This window comes from Chenopodium quinoa, unplaced genomic scaffold (genome assembly GCF_001683475.1).
Source record: "Chenopodium quinoa cultivar QQ74 unplaced genomic scaffold, ASM168347v1, whole genome shotgun sequence".
Lineage (NCBI taxonomy): Eukaryota > Viridiplantae > Streptophyta > Magnoliopsida > Caryophyllales > Amaranthaceae > Chenopodium > Chenopodium quinoa.
Window position 1 is genome coordinate 166195 of NW_018744367.1, and position 26413 is coordinate 192607.

General features: G+C 34.8%; 2 protein-coding genes, 1 long non-coding RNA gene and 1 pseudogene across 5 annotated transcripts; 1 reads left to right on the forward strand and 3 right to left on the reverse strand.

Moving 5' to 3' along the window:
• Positions 1-6007: 6007 nt before the first annotated feature.
• LOC110696459 lies at positions 6008-7573 on the reverse strand. The gene is made up of 2 exons (XR_002506289.1): positions 7521-7573; positions 6008-6193 (listed from the first exon to the last, which is right to left on the reverse strand). It is a non-coding gene; the product is annotated as an uncharacterized LOC110696459 (long non-coding RNA).
• Positions 7574-8015: 442 nt separating this feature from the next.
• On the reverse strand, positions 8016-9007 carry LOC110696416 (annotated as a pseudogene).
• A 6903-nt stretch (positions 9008-15910) lies between these two features.
• LOC110696457 (protein PIN-LIKES 5-like) lies at positions 15911-17464 on the forward strand. The gene is made up of 2 exons (XM_021873745.1): positions 15911-16835; positions 16922-17464. Exons 1-2 carry the CDS (start codon positions 16635-16637, stop codon positions 17132-17134), a joined length of 414 nt encoding a protein of 137 aa, XP_021729437.1. The 5' UTR covers positions 15911-16634; the 3' UTR covers positions 17135-17464.
• A 2349-nt stretch (positions 17465-19813) lies between these two features.
• On the reverse strand, positions 19814-26400 carry LOC110696460 (ribosomal RNA small subunit methyltransferase nep-1-like). Of its 3 annotated transcripts, none has more exons than XM_021873746.1 (8): positions 25938-26400; positions 23807-24079; positions 23489-23581; positions 23185-23329; positions 22944-23054; positions 22748-22830; positions 22603-22660; positions 19814-20291 (listed from the first exon to the last, which is right to left on the reverse strand). In XM_021873746.1, the coding sequence occupies exons 2-8, from the start codon at positions 24074-24076 to the stop codon at positions 20092-20094; spliced, it is 960 nt and encodes a 319-aa protein (XP_021729438.1). In that variant the 5' UTR covers positions 24077-24079; positions 25938-26400; the 3' UTR covers positions 19814-20091. The 3 variants fall into 3 exon arrangements, with proteins under 3 accessions (XP_021729438.1, XP_021729439.1, XP_021729440.1); XM_021873747.1 differs by lacking the exon at positions 25938-26400 and adding an exon at positions 24349-25931; XM_021873748.1 differs by lacking the exon at positions 19814-20291 and adding an exon at positions 20697-20943 and having other exon boundaries at positions 25938-26383.
• Positions 26401-26413: the final 13 nt, after the last annotated feature.

Below are 26413 nucleotides of genomic sequence, written 5' to 3' on the forward strand. Positions count from 1 at the left end.
GTTTCGACCCGATTGTGCCATGACCATCAAGTCTCTCTTCATGTCGAGAAGTAGGAATACCAATAGGTTCAGCAACGGCTATATAGTCGGCCATAAATTACCAATCTCCTCAGCCACTGTCCGTTGAATCATACTTCCTTCCGGGTGAGCCCGATTCCTGACTTTATCTTGCAATGTACCCATGTGTCTTTCAAAAGGATAGCACCACCTCATGAACACTAGACCGCACAACTTAATCTCACGCACCAAATGAAGAATCAAATGCACCATTATGTCGAAAAACGAGGGTGGGAAGTACATCTCAAATTTGCACAAAGTCACAACCACATCCACCTGTAAAGCATCAAGTGTACAAGGATCAAGCACTTTACTGCATATTGTATTGAAAAACAAACAAAGGCTTGTAATAGCTTCCTTCACGTGCTTTGGTAAAATACCACGTATTGCATCATAACATGACAATCATGGGATTCCATACTTGTCAGCTTCAATTCTCCATTTAAGGATACAAATCTTTTCATGTTAGATGCGTACCCTGATGGAACCTTAATGCCATACAGACATGCACAAAACATTCGTTTTTTTCTACCCTTGACAATGTGTAGCAAGCCGGAGGTTAATAAGCCTTGTCCTCCTTGGCTTTTCCCTCATATTTCTTCTTCGACGCATCCCTGGCCTTTCCCTTTCCCTTGCTCTTCCCCTTGCCATTTCATTTTCCTTTTCCTGTTCCTTTCCCTTACTAACCCTTTGCTGAACCCACAATTCTGGACGCAGCCCCATCATTTTCAAATCTAACCGTGCACCCTTTCCGTCCTTTGTCTTGCTTTGAATATTCATCAGCCCTCCCACAAGAGCATCACACACATTCTTCTCTATATGCATTACATCAAGACAGTGCCTAACGTCATGTTCTTTCCAGTATAGGAGCAACCAAAAGATTGATTCTTTTTTAAAGAGAGCAGTTGAGTCCGCCGCTTTTTCAGATTTCCCAAATACTGTTTGTACACCTTTAAATCGAGCATAAACCTCCTCACCAGTCAAAGGCCTAGGCGCAGTCCCCTCTTCCGCTATCTCATTGAAAGCCTTTTTCTGCCTACGGTACGGGTGATCGCGCCTGAGCAACCTTTTGGTCCGCAAGTACACCTCTTTGTGAGAATGATCAAGGCGTCTGCTTGGCGTATCATCAATAGAAATGGGGCATGCTTTTTTCCCTTTGTTCTTATACCCAGACAAGTTGCCATATGCAGGAAAATCATTAACGGTCCACATAAGAGCTGCACACAATGTGAACATCTCATTCTTATGAGCATCAAACACGGAAACCCCTTCGTCCCGCATCTTTCTCAAATCATCAACAAGTGGCGCAAGATAAACATCTATGTCGTTTCCAGGTTGCCTTAGCCCCGATATCAAAAGTGAAAGCATTACATATTTCCGTTTCATGCACAACCAAGGAGGCCAATTGTAGATCACTAAAAGTACCGGCCATGCGCTATGCTGGGTACTAAGAGTGCCAAATGGATTCATCCCGTCCGTGCACAAACCAAGCCTTAAATTTCTAAATTCATCACCAAATTCCCCAAACTTCATATCAATGTTCTTCCATTGTGGGGAGTCGGCTGGGTGCTTCAGCATTCTGTTTTTCTTTCTTCCCTCTGCATGCCACCTCAAGTTTTTAGCGTCTTTTGGTGTTGAGAACAGACGCTTAAACCTTGGATTAATGGGAAGATACCACAACACCTTAGCAGGAGGTCCCTTCGTACCAACATTGCAACTCATGCGCTTGTAGCGCGACTTCTTGCATCGTGGACACTCCTCCAATTGTTCATATTCATTTCGATAAAGAATACAATCATTAGGACATGCATGTATCTTCTTATACTCCAAACCAAATGGACACATGAGCTTCTTTGTGTAATAGTAAGACTTAGGAATTTCATTCCCGTCGGGCAACATCTCACTTAACACGGTCAACAAAGAAGAAAACTACTGTCCGTCCACCCATGCTTCGACTTAATGTTAAAAATTGTTAGCACGGCTGATAGTTTGGAGTATTTTTTGCACCCAGGATACAAAGGCTTTTTAGAAGCCTCCGATAATGACTCAAACACGTCACCTTCAAAACCACGCATCATCTCTTCCACCCCTTCATCCTCGACCTCATCCTCAAATCCATCCTCAGCACCATTATCAACAATATGTTCATCATTCTTGTATTCCTCATCCACACGAATGTCATTGCTTCTATCATCATGCACATCATTCCCAATAACATCCCCACTGTACTCTCCTTCTTCACCGTGCCAAATCCACACAAGGTATTTAAGCCTAAACCCACGACAAACTACATGATCTCTAATGATATCAACACTATTGACCACCTTCACATTATTACAATCAACACAAGGACAATAGAGGCAATCGAAACCCATTCTGCACTGATAAGATGAAGCCCTCTCGCAAAACTCTTGAACCCCATCAAAGAATTCCAATGTATCACGTCTACCATACATCCAGCCACGATCCTTCTCCATTAAGTAAATTGTCTCTAAACATGGCAACATATTACGAATAATGTATAATTGCTACATCTATTATATATGTAAATCAAATTCAAACACACACCATGCATATAACATTCATATAGATACAAAAATTCATATATGCTTCCAAATGGTCCTTATCACTCCAACCTAACCCATCCTTGAACGTTTACTCTCACTAGTGAATGTATGTCGACTTTCCAATTTTAAGGAAAATCCGGCAGCATTTCCCCCAGTTCTCCAAGTACACGATGTAGGTAATAACTTACCCACATATGTACCCAGAGAACATGGTGATAGAGGAAATGGTAAGCCAAGATGTTCCTTAAAATCGAAAAAAAGACATACATTCACCACCTAAGTGAGAGTAAACGTTCAAGAACAGTCCCAACCGGGGACTATTAAAGACTTTCTCCTAATGAGAAAGCCTTGAACGGGTATCTAGGCATATGATGATGCAAGCATTTCATATATTTATTGTTGTATTTAGTTTGTCATTATATAATACACAAGTCTAATAGCTAGCATGAAAAAACTTTTATTAGAACAATAATAAAGAGAAATAAATATTTATAGCTTAGAGAAGTTTATAATTCATACCAATACAATGGATGTATTCTTTCTAACTTCCCACTTGAGCTAAATATGTAGTCTTCAAGCTAAACTTGAACTTCAATTCACATATGAATCTATAAAAACGCAAAAAGAAAAAACAAAAGTTAGTAAGTATGTATGAGAAATGGAAACCAAATACAAATAGGGGCATATGATTAAGGAATGAGAGAGAAAATGGTTGTATGACTAGCAAATCAAATCCTTTAAAAAAATGGTACAATGGTACTACCTTCTCCTAGTATGACTAGCAAATCAAATCCTTTAAAAAAATTTCCTTCACTATTATTTCAACACAATGTCCACATTCTAAATTATGGCATAATTCCAAATAAAATAAAGCTTGTGACATTCTTAAATATCCAAGGTCTTCATGAACAAAAATACAAACAAGCCACCACAGATTTTCCAAGTTGAAATGTACCTGAAACTGGCGCCTTAGACTAACCGTGACAAGAAGCTAGGTCGTTGTGGAGGGGGAGCAATGCACGTCTATTGGCAAACCCTAGATTACAATAAAATTATAATTACTAAATTGAAAACCAAATCCTCAAAAAACTCAAGAGTACGAAGGAATTCATCAATGGAGTAAGTAAAACCTAATTTGCTAGCTACTTACCTTGAAGCTGCTTCAATGGAGGAGAGATGGGTATGGAGTACGAAGGTCCGGTATCTGCTTCAATGGAGGTGAGAAAGCTCGCACAGCCCTTCAATGGAGGTGAGTAAGCTCGCACAACCCTTCAATGGAGATGGAGGGAGAAGAGAAGAGGGATTGCGTGGGAGTTGAAGACAAAACGAATTGAAGGAATGAGGAAGAAAGACGTTGTTGAACCTACAGCTGAAGCAAACCCGCGTTTTTTTTTTCAAAAATGGCACCGGTTTAAACCGGTGGTAATGCCCTTAATTCGCACCGGTTTAAAGAGAACAGGTGCCAATGCTTTCCCAAACTTCTTTTTTTTTTTTAATAAGTTGGCACCGGTTTTGGTTTGAACCGGTGCCAACTCTTAATTTTTAAGTCCCGCCCATTTATTTTGGCACCGGTTTTCAAGAACCGGTGCTATAGGGGGGTGCCTATTTAGTTTTTTCTACTAGTGGCGATCTTCTTATTTCAGTCAAAAGAAATGTATACTAACGTATAATAGATCAATAGTACACATGTACAATTTGTCTGAATATGTGATATGTAGACAATTGGATCACACACTATATATTTATTTTTTTTGTCTAAAACATGTGTTCTCCTACTATGGTAGATCGAATTATTGGCTCTAGGACAAAGATGCGATTCAAATTGCCTCATTATTTTATTTTTCCGTGAAGGGTATTTAACTTATATTTATACTATCTCCGCTTCTTATTATTTGTGAGATAGAAGTATAAAATATTTCTTTTCGCAAAAACAAAAAGACACAGAGGTAGTATACTAGTACGTGTTATTATTCCTAGGGTCTTACCAAAACTCATTTTATTTTGTTGTTTTTGCAATTTTCTAATGATAAAAAAAAAACAAATGATTTTGCTCATGGCTAAATTTATGAATATCGGTTAGACTTTAGAGAGACTCTAGATGTCAGTTTGTATATGCATTTCTTTGTTTTGTGACAAAATTCTTCATTTACCCATTTAATTAAAGTATTGATCGAATTGGATTACTGAACTTCTTGCAAACTACAATTCATTCATTCTACAAACATAGAGAAAGTTGGAAGTTTTTGAGGACTTGAGAAAAAAATAGAAAGGAAATACAAGGGAAGAAGCTAGAAAAAAATAGGTTTCTTGTCACTCTTTGAAGTGTCACCAATGCCTATTTTGCAAGTGTCAATAATCAGTGGATTAGGAGCCTTTTTGGCAACTGGATATTGTAATACGGAGTATTTTGAATGCAGATGCCAGGAGGCCCTTGAATAAGGTAAGTCCCGCGACTATATTTTATGTACTCGTACATATTTATTTGTTTTTCATACAGATTGTGGATCGGAATTCTTTCCAGTAATTAAATTGTCCTATCGGGAGGAAATAGAAGGCGATATAGGATAAATTACATACATATCTAGATTCATTTTAGTGTACTTTATCGCCTAATTTTGGAGGAATATAACGTACAAGAAACGAATCAACAAAAAAAATGTTGAAATGCAGGTAGTTTACGTGGTTTTCACTCCAGCACTCATGTTTGCAAGTCTTGTCAAGACTATAACGTTGACATCGAGTTGGGTGGCTTGCCCGAGAGCCAATCCTGGAAGTTGTTTAGAAACCTAGCATTTAAAGAGGGGCAAGAGGAAAGGGATCCACATTTGACAATCGTAGGCAAAGAGATAGTCAAGAAGTGTGCCAATGTTCCTCTCGCAATAAGGACTATTGCGGGTCTTCTTTATTCTCAGGATACTCTGCAAGAATGGGAGTCTTTTAGGGACGCAAAACTTAGAATGATGGAACAACAGGAAAATAGTGTCATTTCAACTTTGAAGCTGAGTTACATTCCCCTAACACCACAATTACAACAGTGCTTTGCTTATTATACATTGTTTCCAAAGGATTATGAAAAATAAAATATTGCTGGATGGCACAAGGGTTCATTGAGCCGATGGATGGAAGTCTTCAAAATCCCGATGGATGGAAGACTCAAGCAAATCACCCAACAAGATATGAAGAGATCACAGAATATAATAATTTTTTTATAGATTGAAGAGGGGAAGTGGCAGAGTTGGTTTTTAAAATTTAACCACAATTCTCCGGAACCTCATCATACTCGGTTTCTAGCAGAACGCGACTTACATTGGAAGCACCATGCTGAAACAAAAATATGGCGAATAGCCTAATATGACATTAGGAATTTAGTTATGGAGATATCATTGAGTATCTGCTTAAAATTAAGGCATATTCATTTCATTAAGAGAAGGTTCATTATATTTCAGACTATCAGAAGCTATTCGCTAAAAGACTAACTCAGCAAGGAATTCACAAGACACTCCATTTCTGTTGCAATCCTTCACAAATTCTTGCAATACACCATGCGGCACTCATCGAATAACCTGAGACTGCAAATTTTATGCAGAAAATTGACAATTATTTCAAATTGATGACATAAGAGTGCATTAAAACAAGCAAACAACTAATAAAGCATTCCCATTTTGCTTAGTCGAAAAATGGGAGTATTTATATATTATTATACATTTAATTTAGTCACAAGTAGAGATAGGACTCACTGCACCTAACAATCTTGCATGAAGAGAGACTGCTCTAATTTATTTTTTCTTAAATAAAAAATAGTTTAAGCAACTAGAACCCTAAATTACTTAAAAAGTTTGAATCATAGTATATATACAACGGAAATCTTATAAAGACCATAAAATTAGTAAAAATAATAGTGTACTATTCATATACAAAGTATTATTAACTATACCCAAGACATTCTCACCCTAATAGTTTGGAACTAGATTAGTACTCGAGCATTACACGGTGGTGATAAGCAATTTTTTTCATATTTCTTTTATATCTTTTGTTGTTGATAACTTTTTAACATGACTTAGCTTGCTTTTTATTTTGTAAAAATAAAGTTTGTTACTCTATAAATATTTAAAAAAATAAATAAAAAACATGTACATCGTTCTTTATATTTTTTTTAATGATTATAATTTAATGCTACATCATAATATTTACTATGTTATTGAAAATATAATAAAATTTACTAAAATGATTGTTAGAAAAAATATACTATGTATAAAATATTGCATTATCTAATGAGCTTATACATTTAGAGTGGAAGCACAACAATATTGATGTCAAAGTCAGGTTCGGATTTTTAGTTTCATACCTACTTGGTTCTAGTTTCTAGAAAATAAAATGATAAGGCAAAAAATAAAATAAAAATGATGACATCATATGTAAATTTGGAGGGAAATTTTTTAATGAGAGCTTGACACATAAGACATTTAGGAATTGATGACATCAACATGTTTTGTTTTAGTAATAGTTAATGGATGTTGAGCATCGATAAGGAGGTAAGCAAGTGAAGGTAGAACTGCAGAAGAAAGGATTAAGTGGAATTTAAATATAGGTTCAGAAAGGAAGAGTGAGCACCAGTCACCATTAGAGATTGAGGGTAAAGGAGAGAAAGGGGTTGGTAAAGGAAGCAGAGGGAAAAAAAGGGAGCAAACTCACAAACCAATATCATTAATATAGAACTTAGAACCTCATCTGCTTACAAGTAAAAGCAATAAACTAAGGAAAAAAAAAATTATGCAAACTTTAGAACAGTATTCGTGTTGCAAATTTGCAATTAACTCTATTATTCATAGTATTTAAACACCGGTAGATAGCTTCCCAAGTAATCGGATAACATAAGTAACTTTAGGAAAAACTTACTTGATATGTAGTCTTCAACGTACTCATCATCAACCTTTCCATGAGCCATAGCACCAACCTGAACGAGCAAAGGATTAGAAGACACCTACGTTTTGACTCATATAAATGAATTAATAGACAAAGTTCAGTCCCTTCTGATACATACCAAAAACACAAAATTGGAATCATCTTTAACAGCATCCACATATTTCTGAATGTCAACCAATTTTTCTAAGCTAAATGAAAAGCCTGAAATATGAACAGCCAAATGTCACTGACTTTGGAGGGGGGAATAGAGAGATAAAAGTGATATGAACTCTGAAATTTATTAGACAGGATTACTAGTTCAGAGTAAAGCTCACCTATCTTACGAGAATTAAGAGGTAGATACTGAGTTACAGGATTTTTAACCACACGAAAAAGTTTATCTCGTTTGCCAGTAGCAGATATGCTCAGCTTTTGTAACAGTTGCACTGCAATGATAAATGAGAGAGGGCGTTAAGGAGTAACCACACGTCATGCCTTCAGTAGCAAATCACGTAATTAGAGTGACGCATAGAAGTTGATAGAAAGAAGATGCATGACAAAATAATTATAACTCACACATAATGCCTACAAAACACTTATATGTTCTTGGAATACGCACGTGAGGTTTAACCTCAAAAAGTACACCTTTCTCAGTTTTAACATACACAGATTGAATCCTCCCAGCCTTATTCAAGGGGCTATCCAAAATCATCAGAAGAGCCTAAAATATCATTCATAATCACAACTACTTCAGAAAAACGGCCAGATACACAAGACAATAATAACATACATCTTTGAAACCTTCTGAAAATGTGAACAGAAGCACAAATATAATAAATAGAATGAAGTGTATCGTAACATAAAACTTGTAATATAAACGTGATGAACAATGTCTGGCCTGTAATCTGCAGGATTCTTTTTGTGCTTCATCAAAAAATTGGCATGGTCCTCAGAATTCAAAATTTGGTAGGTCTGCAATTACATATGAATATGACATCAGAATTCAGTTAACAACGGAAGCAGAATTCCCGTTCATCTATTAATACCCCTCCCAAACACCATCAACACAGTTATCTAGGCCAACCCTCTAATTAATCTTTGCAGCATATCCAATCCAATCCAATCCAAGCAACACACAACACAAACAAATAAACATAATGGAAAACAATAGAGCTTAAAGATTGTTGATTGACATACCTTCCCTACTTTGGCAACCTCAAGGGAAGCCCTTTCGAGCAGGGAAACCGCCCCAAGCTGGCTCTTCTGCTTTGTAATAGTAACCGGAATGTCGGGGATATCATCGGCCAAATCTTCCGCTACCTTATCATCTTCAGTTGTTTCCTCAATAGTGGCAGCAGCTGGTACATCCTCTTGTACCATTTCTACTTGCTCATCCTCCTCTTTATCATATTTTCCTCTCTCTTCTTCCTTTTCTTACCAGCTTTTACTCCCAATGGCCTCGACATTTTCTACATAAATCAATTCCTTTACATTTCAAGCTTATATAATTCTAGCAACTTTAAACTACAAAAATCTGAACTTTTTAAAAATGGGTCCAATTGGGAAAAGGGTAATTAAGAAGGGGAGAAATATAGAAAAATAATTAGATTATATTGTGCTAATTAAGAAATGATAGTACTCAAATAAAAAAATTTAAGAAAAATGCAGAGAAGAACAAATGTTTGAATACAAAAGAGTTCAATTTTAGTAATAAAAGTATGAGAGAGAGAAAGGTGTACCGTAGTCAACAACGACTGTGCAGAATCAAGGAAACCCCAGAAGAAGGAAAATTAACAATTTTGAACAAAGTTTAGGGTTTATGGAGAAATGAGGGCAAATAATAAGAAATGGTGGATAAAATAAAAATGGGGGTTTAGCTAGGGTTTATTTGGAGAATTGATTAAAGGCCCGAATTTTGGTCCATGCTTTTGGAGGACGACAAGGGTTTTAGGAAAAACCTCTTATTGATTTTTTTTTCGGTTTAAGATTAATTCTAGTAACATAAACGAACTAAACCATGTTATACACTTATACGATTGGTTTTTGTTTAGTCATGTTATACAATTTGGTTTGGTTTGTAATATGTCTAACCAATTTTTATGTTTTCTACTCTCTATATTAGATCTAAAAGGTAATCGTCTCATAAAAAAGTTAAAATAAAAACACTTTTGACGATGATAAGGGCATGCATTTGTGACTACAATTGAGCATGAGTCGACATGAAGACACATAAATGTCCTAATTCGGTACAAGCTCACTTAGCCCAACACGACACGAAGGATAATGCAAAGTCAACCATGGGTCGTTCGTAAATATCAATTCAAAATTTGGCATGACGTTTACATAGTGGACTATCGCTTTGTTTATTTTATTAATTTAAGCACAAACACATGGGTCAAGGTATCATGCCGCGTATAAACTAGGTTTAAAAGATCAACTCAAGCATGACATACATAGTATTATGAATTTCTAAGGACTTTATTTAAGCACAATCTCGTCCCAAAAATAAAAAAATTTAAGCACAACCCGGTAGCATTTCACACGGGCTTGGGCGACCCATGCACATTCTTTTGCGACTCCGCAACAAGAAGCAAAAACCCCGCCTTCGGCCTTTCTTTCCCAACTTGTGTATTCAGCATCCTCTTCTCTGCAAAACCCTAAAATTAAAATCAAGTTAAACCCTTTACTTGACAAAAGTTCCCCAGAAGAAGAACACCAATAGAATGGCTTACCATGGATGTACACTCAAATCAACCTCCATTAATGGCGTCAAAGTCTATTCTTTAACTGGCCATCAACGTTCTCTTGCAACTTGGCTTAACCCCAAGAAACAGCGTGCTCTCCGCAAAGACAAAGGTACCTCTTCAATCTTAATTTTGTGAAATTTGCATAATTTATGTTATTATTATTTGAATTGTTGATGAATATGTTTGTTGTATTAATTAAATTTGCAAAATTTGTTGTTCAGAGTATTCGTAAAGAGTAGAGTTGATTTTTGGACTTGAACTTCGAAACCGCCACCACCAAAATCAAGGCCACACCTGATGGAGAATTTCTTCTTACTTCAGGTAGGTCATCTAGGAATTGCATTACTGAAATGAAATTTTCGTGGTTGATCGAATTAATTAATGTTAGCTGACCCCAAATTATTTTGAGACTATCTCTTTGTTGTTGTTGATCGAATTAATTAATTTTAGCGGACACAAAATCATTATGGGAATAAGGCTTTTGTTGTTGTTGATTGAATTTATTAATGTTGTTGAAAATCAATTATAGGTATTTACCCTCCCCAAGTTAAGGTGTATGAGTTAAGGGAACTGTCCTTGAAGTTTGAAAGACATTTGGTTTCTGAAATTGTTGATTTCGAGGTACTTTTCCATTGCTTCATTTGCATATTGATTTAGCTTATCGAATATGAATATGAACACCACTGTAATAAATTATACTTGGGATGATATTCGTGGCTGAAACGAAACAGGTGATGTCTGATGATTACTCTAAGATTGCATTTATGTGTGCTGATCGCTCTATCTGTCTACATGCTAAATATGGAAGTCATTATAAAGTGAGGATTCCTAGGTAAGCTACCTCTTACTAATTGCATGTATCTTTTTTGTTGAATGAATTCATATAATCATATTTTGGTACTTTCGGCACTATTGGCATGGTACATGAAAAGAAACAAGTCTTAATGCGAGGGAATAATATTAAATATAATCAAATATCAATTACATTGCTGACTTATGGTTTCTAACGGGCAAAGTCAGCTGGAGTTTCCATTCTGTTAACTACTTAGCTGTGGTGCAAAAATTTGGGTTTTTGCCGATTTGCATTATGTTAATGTTGTTCGACCTTTTATTGACAAATTCACATCCGCTAGCTCTCTCCCGAGAAAAGAAGTTGGAGGAACTTTCACATTAATTAAGCCTTCATCTTTTTATCACCATTTGAAGTTCTATGAAGGAACATCACCTGAATGTCTCATTTTCTTTCATTATCATTTTAACTACACATGTGAAAACAAATTGCAGTTACTTGATCATTGAGTTTCCATTGGCTTTCATATGTTAATATGTTTATTATTGGATATAGCTAAACTTTATTGCGTCTTATGAATAGGATGGGAAGGGATATGGCATAAGATTCATGGTCTTGCGATTTTCTCTGTGCTGCCTCCTTAACAGATCTTTACAGAATAAATCTATCGCAGGTTTGCCCTGATTACCCCTAATTGATATGTGGTTGACAGGCTGCCTTGCTTCATTGTAATTTCAGTGTCAATTATTACTGTAGCTGGTGTTTAAAATGTACTTTCGCATTTGCCATTATCTGTAATGAGGAGAATCCCTTATATGGATTGCATTTCCTACCATCAATATCACCCAAACAACTGGTGACCATAGATTGCAAAGTTTCTCTCAGAGACTGGGTTTATGGTCTAGACTCGAATAAGATGATTAATTACAGAGGCATGAAAGATTAATAGATGAAATGGATGTATGGTAGGACCACATTTGAACTACATTTACTTTTTCTGTCAATGCATTTTTTTTTTTTGGTTTGTTTTGGTATTTGTTTTTCACCCTTAGCTTAGTATCTACTAGACTGCTTGTTGAATAATTAGCCACACAAGCTTCTTCCAATGATTGGTTCATGGTTCCTTCTTTAAAAATAATCGCATGTATACCTGACCATATCACTTTACTTATGCTTTATAGTAAGTTATTTTATTTAGGAATTTTACGAGGCAGGGCTTGTGTGCCACTTTTCAGAGCTTCATGTAAACCATTTAGAGTGGAAGTTAGGGTATTGCTTAAGTTTGTGGATGAAGAATGCTTGAGCACAATGAGTATATGACCAAGTGACCATTACATTCCCTAAATGATGAAATTATTTTTGTAATTGGAAAGCTGATGATGCTTTAGAAAAACAATCTATCTAGTATAGAAAGGTTAGCTTTTCTTGTCTAGCTGATCTACCTATCCTGCTCTTAAGCAGAGTTGTGTATAACTGTATATGTTGAATGAATACTAACATTCAATACCAGAAAGTTCATATACTTGCGTACTGGATTCTTGTATTTGATATATATACTCCCTACATTCCAATTTAGTATGCCTACTTATCAAAGTACATATTGTTAGGAGGTGTTTGATTATCAATTATTCTTTCTAGTATAAAACTAGATGTGATGGGAGATAGTGGGGTATAAATTTATTCGAAGTATGTGACAAGAGAGATAACTGGTGGGCCAAGGGTAGAGGGGAGAAGTACTACAATAATTGTAGGCCCTTGCCAAAGATAGGAATAGGTTTGGGATGGACTTAAAAGGAAAGTAGGAAAACTAAATTGGAACGTTGGGAGTATGTCTTACACTTCCTTTTCTATGAGGGGAAAAAAACTGCGAAAATAGAAAACACTTATAAATACGAGTAATAAAAAAAAAGTTAATACAAATAATACTCCGTATTTTAACATTTTATAATTCTATATCTTTGTAGCAAATACATGGGTTTACATTCTGATTGAACTTTAATACCTCCTCTTTTTTTATTTAGATGCATCACCTATATAATTGCGGACTTCTAGGCAATTTTTGGAGTAAAGAGAGAACGAGAGAAAAACTTCTATTTTTAAAAAGTGATGCATTTAAGTTTAAAACTTCTATATTTAAAACACGAGTACTAAATGCAGTACAAAATAACCTAAATGCAAGAATTTATTAATAATATTGAAATAACAAAAGACTAAGATACCGTTAATCAATTTTTAGATTCCAATATCCCATTTTAACTTGAACGTAAAATTCAACCTAAATTTTTTTTCCATTCTACTGTTCTACCTCTGCTAATGCCACAATATTTTGCTAATCCCACAAATTTGTGCTAATTTCACGAAATTCGCATTCATCTTCCCTCTGATCTAAGCTAGGTTTATGTGTATTATTTACCCCCGGGAAATAAATCCGGGGGGTATTGTTTACCCCTGGAAATCATATCTAGGGGTATTGTTTACCCCCGGAAATTATATCCGGGGGATATTGTTTACCCCCAGAAATCTAAACCGGTAGGTATTGTTGACCCCCGAAAATCAAAACCGGTAGGTATTGTCGACCCTCGGAAACACAACCCGGCACCCTGTTACATGCTCCCAAATAAAATGTTCTGTACAAGATGGAACTTTTATCTTGTTTGATTGTTCATCTATAAATTAGATTTTGCGAGAAAAAAGATTACAGCACATAATTTTCATACCTCAAAAAATTGTTGTAGTGCACTTCATTATTGTCCATGAATTTGTATAGTATTGGATATTAAATAGGATGAAAGGTTGAATACGTTAGAATATGGTTGTAAAAATTAAACGGCAGGGATGATTATATAGTTAGGAGTGAAAAAGGATTAAATTAAAACAAGGGCAAAATTGGAATATAAGCTTTTTTAAAAAATTACCTTATTCTGCATTCAGGTAAAATTGTCCCTGCATTTAGTACCCCTTTTAGAAAGTGATGCATCTAATAAAAAACGGTGGCAGTAATATATCTTTAGTCTGGAACCCATTCCGAAATTTAAATTCAATTCAGGTATCATGATGGAATATCAGTTTGAATTTTGGATACTTTTAAACAACTCTGGCAGTTATAGGGAACTTGGGCAGATCTTGTATTTTTCAAGTTTATTGTTTAGTAGATTACCCTGAAGAAGATTGACGTTTTGCAATCTTTGGCATTCTTATAACCACCAAGTTTTGTTTTATCTTTCTGTATACTTTTCTCCTGCAATAATCTTCATGTGGATTGGTGTTGGCTTCTTGGTCTTAATATTTTTCTTTGTTATCTATTAAAAAAAAAACCTCAAGTTACATCGGGCTCTCACTTTATGTGTTTAGTAAGTTTATTGTATGTAGAGGATATGACTGTCCAGGCCATGCTTTTATTAAAAACAAATCTGTAATTTTTTTTTCTTTGTTGGGTAATGAAATTGCTCTTTTTTGTCCGATTGAGATAAAATTTCGGCTTATTTTTTCGCAATTCCAATTTAAATTAAAGAATATTCTTTACTCTCCTGAGATTATTTCTCAATTTTGTATGTTTATGTATCCAAGTATACCTCTCTTTGGTTTTTGAAATGAGCGGAGGTAGAACTGGACTTGTTATCCTGGTTAGAGCACTAGCAACTGGAGTATTGATTTGAATTTTGTACCTGGAAATGGATGCTTGCTAATTTAAAAAGTATATACGATGATTACAAGTTCTTAACTAAAGAAGAACTTGAGAGACTTAACCTGACCAATTTAATCGGAACTAACCTTCTCAGAGCTTATATGCATGGGCACTTCATTGATTATCGGCTATATAAGAAGGTAGATGGTCTAATATGTTGCCATTGTATTCTGATTTTGGCTTTGTTGGGCTCTATCGTTCTACCTGTTCATTATGCATAAGCCTTACATGTGCTGATGTGAACTCAAAATGCCTTGTTTGATGTATGCAAATCTGTTGGAGTTCCTGATTAGAATTTGTGGGATTTCCTTTCATGTGGGATAAAAGCAAAGGACATAGCCTTGTTGTAATTCATATTATATTTTTACATCAGGCTACATACTTGTTTCATACATCATAAATTCCACGAGCATCAATTTTTTGTTCTAAAATAATATTTTCCAAAACTCTTGTATTACCAAGATAAACTGGGAACTTTTGATGTGTATAATATGTTGCGAAGCATGCCAAGTAACCTACATGCAAGATGTAGCTTTTGTGAAACTGCTACCATTGTAGCGATCGTCTGATCACTTTTTTTCTATATTTGGAAGGACATATGTGGTTCACCTATGTGAAATTAGTAGTCTGGAACTGTCTTGAAGTTAAATACGTATGACAAGGAGGTGCACTAGCACATGGTCACTTGTAGATTTGTTTTTTTGTTTTTTTTTTTGTGTGTGTGTGGGGGGGGGGGGGGGGGGGGGTTCTGCCAAGTTTTGCAGTAGCCCAAGTGAATAGTCATGTGTCTTAAGCATGACAAGATTTTTGTGCAACAATTCTGTGAGAGTAAGAGGAACGTACGGCGATTGATTAACTAAGCTGTCACCTGTGTTGTATTTTTGCATGCATTGTTAATGTTGCTGCTAATTGGGGGAATCAAGCTTATTGTCTTTCATTGATTTTCTGCTGTTTCTCCCCCTATTTACGGAATAATATTTTCTTTTTAACAAAAAGCTATGTGTATATCTGAACCTGTTTACCGTATTATAGACATTGGCTTTATATTTGGATTGTGCTGGCTGTGGAATAGATTTTGGATACCCCTTGTTTTATGGTCAACTGATTGGGGCTGAACTGAACTGAATAGAGTTGAAATGAATTGTTTATGAAAGATGGAAATTAGGACCTGAGCTGAACTGAACTGTACTGAAATTAAGCTGAACAAAACAGGCCCTAATTTTAATTTCATTGCTATATTGATGTAATATTGCCTTATAGTTATTTGATATCATTTGTTCTCTTGTGGCTATTGTCTTTCACAGATTAAGAGGAAGCTGCCAAAGGTTAACCGTCATCTCGTACGTACTCTTCTCGAGGATGAAGAAGAAGCAGCTGAAAATGATGCTGATAAAAAGAAATCCTCAAAGAAAACGAAGGGATTGAACAGTGACATACTGAACGATGATAGATTTGCGGAGTTGTTTGAGAGGTCGAGGAAGGGGTAGAGGAGGAGGGGGTGGAGGGGGTAGAGGAAGAGGTCGACATTGAGGTTATTGAGTTTTAACTCGTTAAGGTGGAAAATTTTGTTTCTTTCTTCTGCCATGCAATTTCTGACAGTATTTTTTATTTCATTGTGTCTTTAATAATATTATAGTGTTTTCTTCAAATGAAAAAAAATATGCGAGTAGATAGAATCTATAACCAGTTTTTTTTTTCTTTTTAATCTGTAATCTAATTTGTTTTATTTATTTTAATTTTAATACTTAATATTTTGATTAGGTATGCCAAAATAGCTCCTCCACTGGTTTTTAGTAATACATATTGATGAGCATCTTTAGATAAGAATTTTGACAAATTTGCTTGCATCATAGGCTTAAGCATGCTTTCGCACTGAAACACCTAGCATGCTGTTGTTATTGCAGCTAGGGGGGTTTTACATATGGACATACACTTTTCACTTGGTAAAGAGTTCATCCATTAAGTTTAAGGCACTAAGAGCCGCAAAAGAGGAGGCTGCAAGGGATTCAAACGACGACTTAGAAGCTGATGTAAAAGCCCATCTTCTCAACGGAGAGAGTGAAGGGTATGATGCAGAAAGCCATCCTGTAAGTTCATTCTTTTCTTCTGTATATTATGTTTACAGAATATAATAATAGTACTGTAACTTATCTGACCTGTATATATATCTCAGGTATCACCTAAGAAGGAAAGCGAGCCCCTTTGGAGGAAGATAATCGAGTTTCTACACCTAATATTGGAGGAACTAATGGCACCTCCTAGCGCTGGTGCAGTGAGTCTCTCTTCTATCTATAAACATAAACTTTTAGAGACTTTGTATGGTGAAATAGCAATGTATGTAGCACCTTGCATTAATCTGCTTGAAATGCTACTACTAAATGTTTAAGACTACTTTCTTTTCGATCCTATATGCCATGAACTTTCAATATTTAGCTGACAATAGTCCTAGGATTGGTTTGTACATCCAAAGTCCAGACAGGCCTAACAATAACCATTGCAATAACAACTACGGAGTAAAATATTTATAATGGTACATCCAAAGTCCAGACAGCCCAGGAGTTAGGCAAAGGACGTGGCTTTTCATGTAGTCCTTCGACTAGCTTATGCAATTTTATGCTTTTGATCTAGATTATTGGACTCATTTTTGGAGCTACTACTTGGTTGAGGGGCCTTGTTATAGGGGATGGAGCTCCACTTCAAGTGATACAAGATTCCCTCAAATTGCTTGGGTATGTCTTGGTGAAATTTTCAACTCTGTTTTTTTTCAGCTTATTAAATTCAGTTACAACAAAAATAAGTTTTGTTCATCAAAAGCAAGAGCAGTTCAGAAAAAATGAGTTCAATTTTACAGAAGAAATTTACATTGAAGAGAACAAAGCCTATATACAAAATAACATCTACTAAACTATAACATACCTTATAAATATTCTTGCAGGGATGGAACAATACCTTCTATCACCCTTATACTAGGTGGAAACCTAATACAAGGTAAATTAATATCAGAAGATTTGAGTTAACAGTCCATTTAAACAGGATTACGGTCTCTGACTAATTACTTGGTTTAAACAGGATTAAGATCATCAAAAGTAAAGCCAATTGTGATAATTGGGACTCTATTTGTCAAATACTTGCTGCTTCCTGTGATTGGAATTGGAGTAGTAAAAGCTGCTGATACTTTTGGCTTCCTCCCACCAAACCCTTTATATCGCTTCGTGTTGATGCTTCAGTTCACATTGCCTCCGGCCATGAGCATCGATTAGTCATCAACTAATTCCTAAGCTTTAACATCTTGCTTCATAGTAAGTCTAGTTCAGAGTTCAACTAAATTTCCCAATCTGTTTTGGTTGGTTGTTGCAGGTACCATGGCACAATTATATGATGTGGGACAAGAAGAGTGCTCAGTTATATTTCTTTGGACATATCTTTTTGCAGCACCTGCACTTACTCTCTGGTCCACAGTATTTATGTGGATTCTATCCTGAACAAAGAATTATAAGGGCAAGCAAGCAAAATATTATGACTATCCATCAGTCAGAATTATACATTTGTCCTGAAAAAAAAAATTTGTCACAGATGGTCCATGCAGTCAAGTTATCAGCAACTGGAATTTTCTAAGTGACAAGGAATTCGAAATGGTGCATATTATGATATTACTCTACATCGCGGTTTAATATCAGGATAGCCCTGGACTTTCGGCTCTAGTATCAGTGCAAGCTTTTGATACAAAAACGCGGCGGCTATATATGTAATGAAGAACAATTTTGTCAAGTCCTATGTGACTCTCTGTAATCACACCTGTATCATTCTTTGTAGCCTTCTCTTTTAGAGGGGAAGGGTTGATTTATTGAAGTCATGTATCATTTACATAGATAATACTTCATATTGTAAAATTGAAGGCCACATTTGGCTCATATATATTTATATTATATACTAGGAATTGGTGAAAATATTCTCTCCACACACCCGATCATTAAAACTAATCAATTGCACAACAATATACACTCACCTAATTGTTTACGTTACAATTAAAAATAACAATCAAATACTATTTTCAAACAACGCATCAAGACAAATCTAAATCGGATTGGATTTTATAGTTTTAATGATATTCAGACAAATTGTATATGTGTATTATTGAGGAACGGGTTGGATCGAATGGAGTACTCCACATGCATGTTCAAGTACTCCCTCCATTTCATAATAAGACTTAATAATAGCAAGAAATAAACACAAAAAACAAGTACTTTGAAGTAGTGGACTGGTGGAATATTATATGGTCATCCTTTTATTAGATCTTCTTATTTCAGTCAAAAGAAATGTATACTAACGCATAATAGATCAATAGTACACATGTGCAATTTGTCTAAATATGTGATATGTAGCCAATTGGATCACACACTATATATTTATTTTTTTTGTCTAAAACAAGTGTACTCCTACTATGGTAGATCGAATTATTGGCTATGGGACAAAGATGCGATTTAAATTGCCTCATTATTTTATTTTTCCGCGAAGGGTATTTAACTTATATTTATACTATCTCCATTTCTTATTATTTGTGAGATAGAAGTATAAAATATTTCTTTTCGCAAAAACAAAAAGACACAGAGGTAGTATACTAGTACGTGTTATTATTCCTAGGGTCTTACCAAAACTCATTTTATTTTGTTGTTTTTGCAGTTTTCTAATGATCAACAAAAAAATAAAAGATTATGCTCATGGCTAAATTTATGAATATCGGTTAGACTTTAGAGAGACTCTAGATGTCAGTTTGTATATGCATATCTTTGTTTTGTGACAAAATTCTTCATTTACCCATTTAATTAAAGTATTGATCGAATTGGATTACTGAACTTCTTGCAAACTACAATTCATTCATTCTACAAACATAGATAAAGTTTGAAGTTTTGTAGGACTTGAGAAAAAAATAGAAAGGAAATACAAGGGCAGAAGCTAGAAGAAGATAGGTTTCTTGTCACTCTTTGAAGTGTAACCAATGCCTATTTTGCAAGTGTCAATAATCAGTGGATTATGAGCCTTTTTGTATGCAGATGCTAGGAGGCCCTTGAATAAGGTAAGTCCCGCGAATATATTTTATGTACTCGTACATATTTATTTGTTTTTCATACAGATTGTGGATCGGAATTCTTTCCAGTAATTAAAATGTCCTATCAGGGGAAGGCGATATAGGATAAATTACATACATATCTAGATTCATTTTAGTGTACTTTATCGCCTAATTTTGGAGGAATATAACGTACAAGAAACGAATCAACAAAACAAATGTTGAAATGCAGGTAAATTACGTGGTTTTCACTCCAGCACTCATGTTTGCAAGTCTTGTCAAGACTGTAATGTTGACATCGAGTTGGGTGGCTTGCCCGAGAGCCAATCCTGGAAGTTGTTTAGAAACCTAGCATTTAAAGAGGGACAAGAGGAAAGGGATCCACATTTGACAATCGTAGGCAAAGAGATAGTCAAGAAGCGTGCCAATGTTCCTCTCGCAATAAAGACTTGCGGGTCTTCTTTATTCTTAGGATACTCTGCAAGAATGAGAGTCTTTTAGGGACGCAAAACTTAGAATGATGGAACAACAGGAAAATAGTGTCATTTCAACTTTGAAGCTAAGTTACATTCACCTAACACCACAATTACAACAGTGCTTTGCTTATTGTACATTGTTTCCAAAGGATTATGAAAAATAAAATACTGCTGGATGGCACAAGGGTTCATTGAGCCGATGGATGGAAGTCTTCAAAATCCCAATGGATGAAAGACTCAAGCAAATCACCCAACAAGATATGAAGAGATCACAGAATATAATAATTTTTTTTATAGATTGAAGAGGGGCAGTGGCAGAGTTGGTTTTTAAAATTTAACCACAATTCTCCTGAACCTCATCATACTCGGTTTCTAGCAGAACGCGACTAACATTGGAAGCACCATGCTGAAACAAAAATATGGCGAACAGCCTAATATGACATTAGGAATTTAGTTATGGAGATATCATTGAGTATCTGCTTAAAATTAAGGCATATTCATTTCATTAAGAGAAGGTTCATTATGTTTCAGACTATCAATAGCTATTCGCTAAAAGAATAACTCAGCAAGGAATTCACAAGACACTCCATTTATGTTGCAATCCTTCACAAATTCTTGCAATACACCATGCGGCACTCATCGGATAACCTGAGACTGCAAATTTTATGCAGAAAATTGACAATTATTTCAAATTGATGACATAAGAGTGCATTAAAACAAGCAAACAACTAATAGAGCATGCCCATTTTGCTTAGTCGAAAAATGGGAGTATTTATATATTATTATACATTTAATTTAGTCACAAGTAGAGATAGGACTCACTGCACCTAACAATCTTGCATGAAGAGAGAGGGCTCTAATTTATTTTTTCTTAAATAAAAAATAGTTTAAACAACTAGAACCCTAAATTACTTAAAAAGTTTGAATCATAGCATATATACAATGGAAATCTTATAAAGACCATAAAATTAGTAAAAATAATAGTGTACTATTCATATACAAAGTATTATTAAATATACCCAAGACATTCTCACCCTCCCTGATCCATTGGGCTTTCACAAATTATTAATCACTGAGGTTGGCAAGTCTAATTCATGAAAGACAACTTGACACCAAAACCTACTCATTTGCACATAAAATTTACATTGTACTAGAAGGAAAATGAAGTAATATACAGCAACCCTTCACTACTATATGAGTTTATCGATGTCTCCACTAACTTTTATGACAGTTCCTGGATGCCTCAATAACTCCCAAAGTCCAACTTATAATAAACCTTATTAAGGATTTAAGAACTAATCCTAAGTAGAATTGTATAGCATACATAATATATAAGAGAGAAGGTTTTCAATAATAGTTTAGAACTAGATTAGTACTCGAGCGTTGCACGGTGGTGATAAGCAATTTTTTTCATATTTCTTTTATATCTTTTGTTGTTGATAACTTTTTAACATGACTTAGTTCGCTTTTTATTTTGTAAAAATAAAGTTTGTTACTCTATAAATATTAAAAAAAAATTAAAAAAAAAAACATGTATATCATTCTTTATATATTTTTTTAATGATTAAAATTTAATGCTACATCATAATATTTACTATGTTATTGAAAATATACTAAAATTTACTAAACTGATGGTTAGAAAAAATATACTATGTATAAAATATTGCATTATCTAATGAGCTCATACATTTAGAGTGGAAGCACAACAATATTGATGTCAAAGTCAGGTTCGGATTTTTAGTTTCATACCTACTTGGTTCTAGTTTCTAGCAAATAAAATGATAAGAAAAAAAATAAAATAAAAATGATGACATCATATGTAAATTTGGAGGGAAATTTTTTAATGAGAGCTTGACACATAAGACATTTAGGAATTGATGACATCAACATGTTTTGTTTTAGTAATAGTTAATGGATGTTAAGCATCGATAAGGAGGTAAGCAAGTGAAGATAGAACTGCAAAAGAAAGGATTAAGTGGAATTTAAATATAGGTTCAGAAAGGAAGAGTGAGCACCAGGCACCATTAGAGATTACCATTAGAGATTGAAGGTAAAGGAGAGAAAGGGGTTGGTAAAGGAAGCAGAGGGAAAAAAAAGGGAGCAAACTCACAAACCAATATCATTAATATAGAACTTGGAACCTCATCTGCTTACAAGTAAAAGCAATAAACTAAGGAAAAAAAAATTATGCAAACTTTAGAACAGTATCCGTGTTGCAAATTTGCAATTAACTCTATTATTCATAGTATTTAAACACCGGTAGATAGCTTCCCAATTAATCGGACAACATAAGTAACTTCAGGAAAAACTTACTTGATATGTAGTCTTCAACGTACTCATCATCAACCTTTCCATGAGCCATAGCACCAACCTGAACGAGCAAAGGATTAGAAGACACCTAAGTTTTGACTCATATAAATGAATTAATAGACAAAGTTCAGTCCCTTCTGATACATACCACAAACACAAAATTGGAATCATCTTTAACAGCATCCACATATTTCTGAATGTCAACCAATTTTTCTGAGCTAAATGAAAAGCCTGAAATATGAACAGCCAAATGTCACTGACTATGGAGGGGGGAATAGAGAGATAAAAGTGATCTGAACTCTGAAATTTATTAGACAGGATTACTAGTTCAGAGTAAAGCTCACCTATCTTACGAGAATTAAGAGGTAGATACTGAGTTACAGGATTTTTAACCACACGAAAAAGTTTATCTCGTTTGCCAGCAGCAGATATGCTCAGCTTTTGTAACAGTTGCACTGCAATGATAAATGAGAGAGGGTGTTAAGGAGTAACCACACGTCATGCCTTCAGTAGCAAATCACGTAATTAGAGTGACGCATAGAAGTTGATAGAAAGAAGATGCATGACAAAATAATTATAACTCACACATAATGCCAGCAAAACGCTTATATGTTCTTGGAATACGCACGTGAGGTTTAACCTCAAAAAGTACACCTTTCTCAGTTTTAACATACACAGATTGAATCCTCCCAGCCTTATTCAAGGGGCTATCCAAAATCATCAGAAGAGCCTGAAATATCATTCATAATCACAACTACTTCAGAAAAACGGCCAGTTACACAAGACAATAATAGCATACATCTTTGAAACCTTCTGAAAATGTCAACAGAAGCACAAATATAATAAATAGAATGAAGTGTATCGTAACATAAAAACTTGTAATATAAACCTGATGAACAATGTCTGGCCTGTAATCTGCAGGATTCTTTTTGTGCTTCATCAAAAAATTGGCATGGTCCTCAGAATTCAAAATTTGGTAGGTCTGCAATTACATATGAATATGACATAAGAATTCAGTTAACAACGGCAGCAAAATTCCCGTTCATCTATTAATACCCCTCCCAAACACCATCAACACAATTATCTAGGCCAACCCTCTAATTAATCTTTGCAACATATCCAATCCAATCCAATCCAAACAACACACAACACAAACAAATAAACATAATGGAAAACAATAGAGCTTAAAGATTGTTGATTGACATACCTTCCCTACTTTGGCAACCTCAAGGGAAGCCCTTTCGAGCACGAAAACCGCCCCAGGATGGCTCATCTGCTTCGTAATAGTAACCGGAATGCCGGGGATATCATCGGCCAAATCTTCTGCTACCTTATCATCTTCAGCTGTTTCCTCAATAGTGGCAGCAGCTGGTACATCCTCTTGTACCATTTCTACTTGCTCATCCTCCTCTTTATCATATTTTTCCTCTCTCTTCTTCCTTTTCTTACCAGCTTTTACTCCCAATGGCCTCGGCATTTTCTACATAAATCAATTCCTTTACATTTCAAGCTTATATAATTCTAGCAACTTTAAACTACAAAAATCTGAACTTTTCAAAAATGGGTCCAATTGGGAAAAGGGTAATTAAGAAGGGGAGAAATATAGAAAAATAATTAGATTATACAGTGCTAATTGAGCAATGATAGTACTCAAATAAAAATTTTTAAAAAAATGCAGAGAAGAACAAATGTTTGAATACAAAAGAGTTCAATTTCAGTAATAAAAGTATGAGAGAGAGAAAGGTGTACCGTAGTCAACAGCGACTGTGCAGAATCAAGGAAACCCCAGAAGAAGGAAAATTAACAATTTTGAACAAAGTTTAGGGTTTATGGAGAAATGAGGGCAAATAATAAGAAATGGTGGATAAAATAAAAATGGGGGTTTAGCTAGGGTTTATTTGGAGAATTGATTAAAGGCCCGAATTTTGGTCCATGCTTTTGGAGGACGACATGGGTTTTAGGCGAAACCTCTTATTGATTTTTTTTTCGGTTTAAGATTAATTCTGGTAACATAAGCGAACTAAACCATGTTATACCCTTATACGGTTGGTTTTCTTTTAGTCATGTTATACAATTTGGTTTGGTTTGTAATATGTCTAACCAATTTTTATGTTTTCTACTCTCTATATTAGATCTAAAAGGTAACCGTCTCATAAAAAAGTTAAAATAAAAACACTTTTGACGATGATAAGGGCAGGATCCAGGATTTGATTAATAGATTGTCCCATCATCGTCCATCGACCGCATAAAGTATCAAAAAATAGTCAAAGCTTGTATAATGAACAAAAAAAAATACATAAAAAAGTTCATTTCATAAAGGAGGATCATTTTGTGGAGGAGCAGGATTTAGAGCAGGCACTTTTTTAGTAAAAAAACTTGAAATATCTCGAGTTGTTTTTCTTTTCATTCTGAAATTGGAGTTAAAAGTTGAATTAGATAAATCATACAAGAAGGGTTCTCTCAAACTTTTAAAAAGCTCGTAGTTGGACCTTCAACCTAGTAATACTCAAACTCTAAAACAAGACTTTTCTCTTCATATCTCAAACCACAATGCTTCTCTTAGCATATACTTCCTTCTCATTCGCCACAATATTTTTCACATACCTATAAACATATTCTTGCTCAACATAGTAGACTAATTTGTGCTTATTGTTGTACAAAAAGGAATTTTCTAAAGTAATGGGCAAAAACCGATTACAACCACGTAACATAATTTCCCATTATAGGCAACTCAAACAATGCAACCAATACAATTTCTTGATTGCAGTCACTAGCTTCAACTAACACTAGTGCACTGATTAATAAAATTCATACATATAATTCTATTCAACAACAGAATATTTACTCATTAAATACCAATTATTTAAGAGACTTGATAACAAATTCACATTAACAAAGTACATTTAACGAAATTCGAACATGAATTAATTCTGCACCTTCAACACCACAAATTGAAAAAATAATAATAATAAATAAAACCCTAATTTTCTCTTCACCATACTTCATCATCTCAACAATTTCATGTATTCTCTAAAGTTTTTAACTGTACCCGCATTAAAAAAATAAAAAAAAATAAAAAAAATAAATCATAGTTTCGTCCTAGCAATAATTAAAGGGTTCTGCAACACATTAGCAACCAAATTTGACTCAAATTATTCTCGCTTACGAATATGAATTTCAAAGTTATAACCTTAGAAGAAAAAAAATTATAAGCAGCAGTTGAACAATTAATTCACCTCAAAAGAACGAACCCTAAATTGAATTACTTTAACAATCAACCCTAGAATCCTAGATTGTAAAAGGATAATCGATGAATAAAACGAAAACCAACATCATACCTGGAAAGACGTTGCAATGGAGAATTGAAAAGTGCTGCAATGGAGAGAAAATGTTGTTCTGTATTTTCTGTGTGTTACCTAACGGCTGCTCAATTGAGTGTAGTAAAGAAGGCCTCAATCGTCAAAGTAGTTTTTGCTATTTAGCTTGGGCCTTGGCCCATGGATTGTTGTATGTTTGTTTAGCCTTATAAATTTTTTGAATTGGGCTCCGAGTCAATAATGGTTAATATAATTACTTCGTTTCTATTTGTTCACTTATCTTAGGCACATATAAAATATTATACACACCGGAGTGAAAGGTGAGGAAAAAATATTAAATAAGCAATAAAAATTAGCTTTGGCCTCTTAGGTGCACCCGAGTGAAAGGTGTTAAGTCCTACACGGCTACACGCTCATATATCATTCTAGTTCATCTCTTAAATATTGTTCCACCATCAAATTTTTTAATTGGTTTCATATAATCCTAAGTTCTTTTT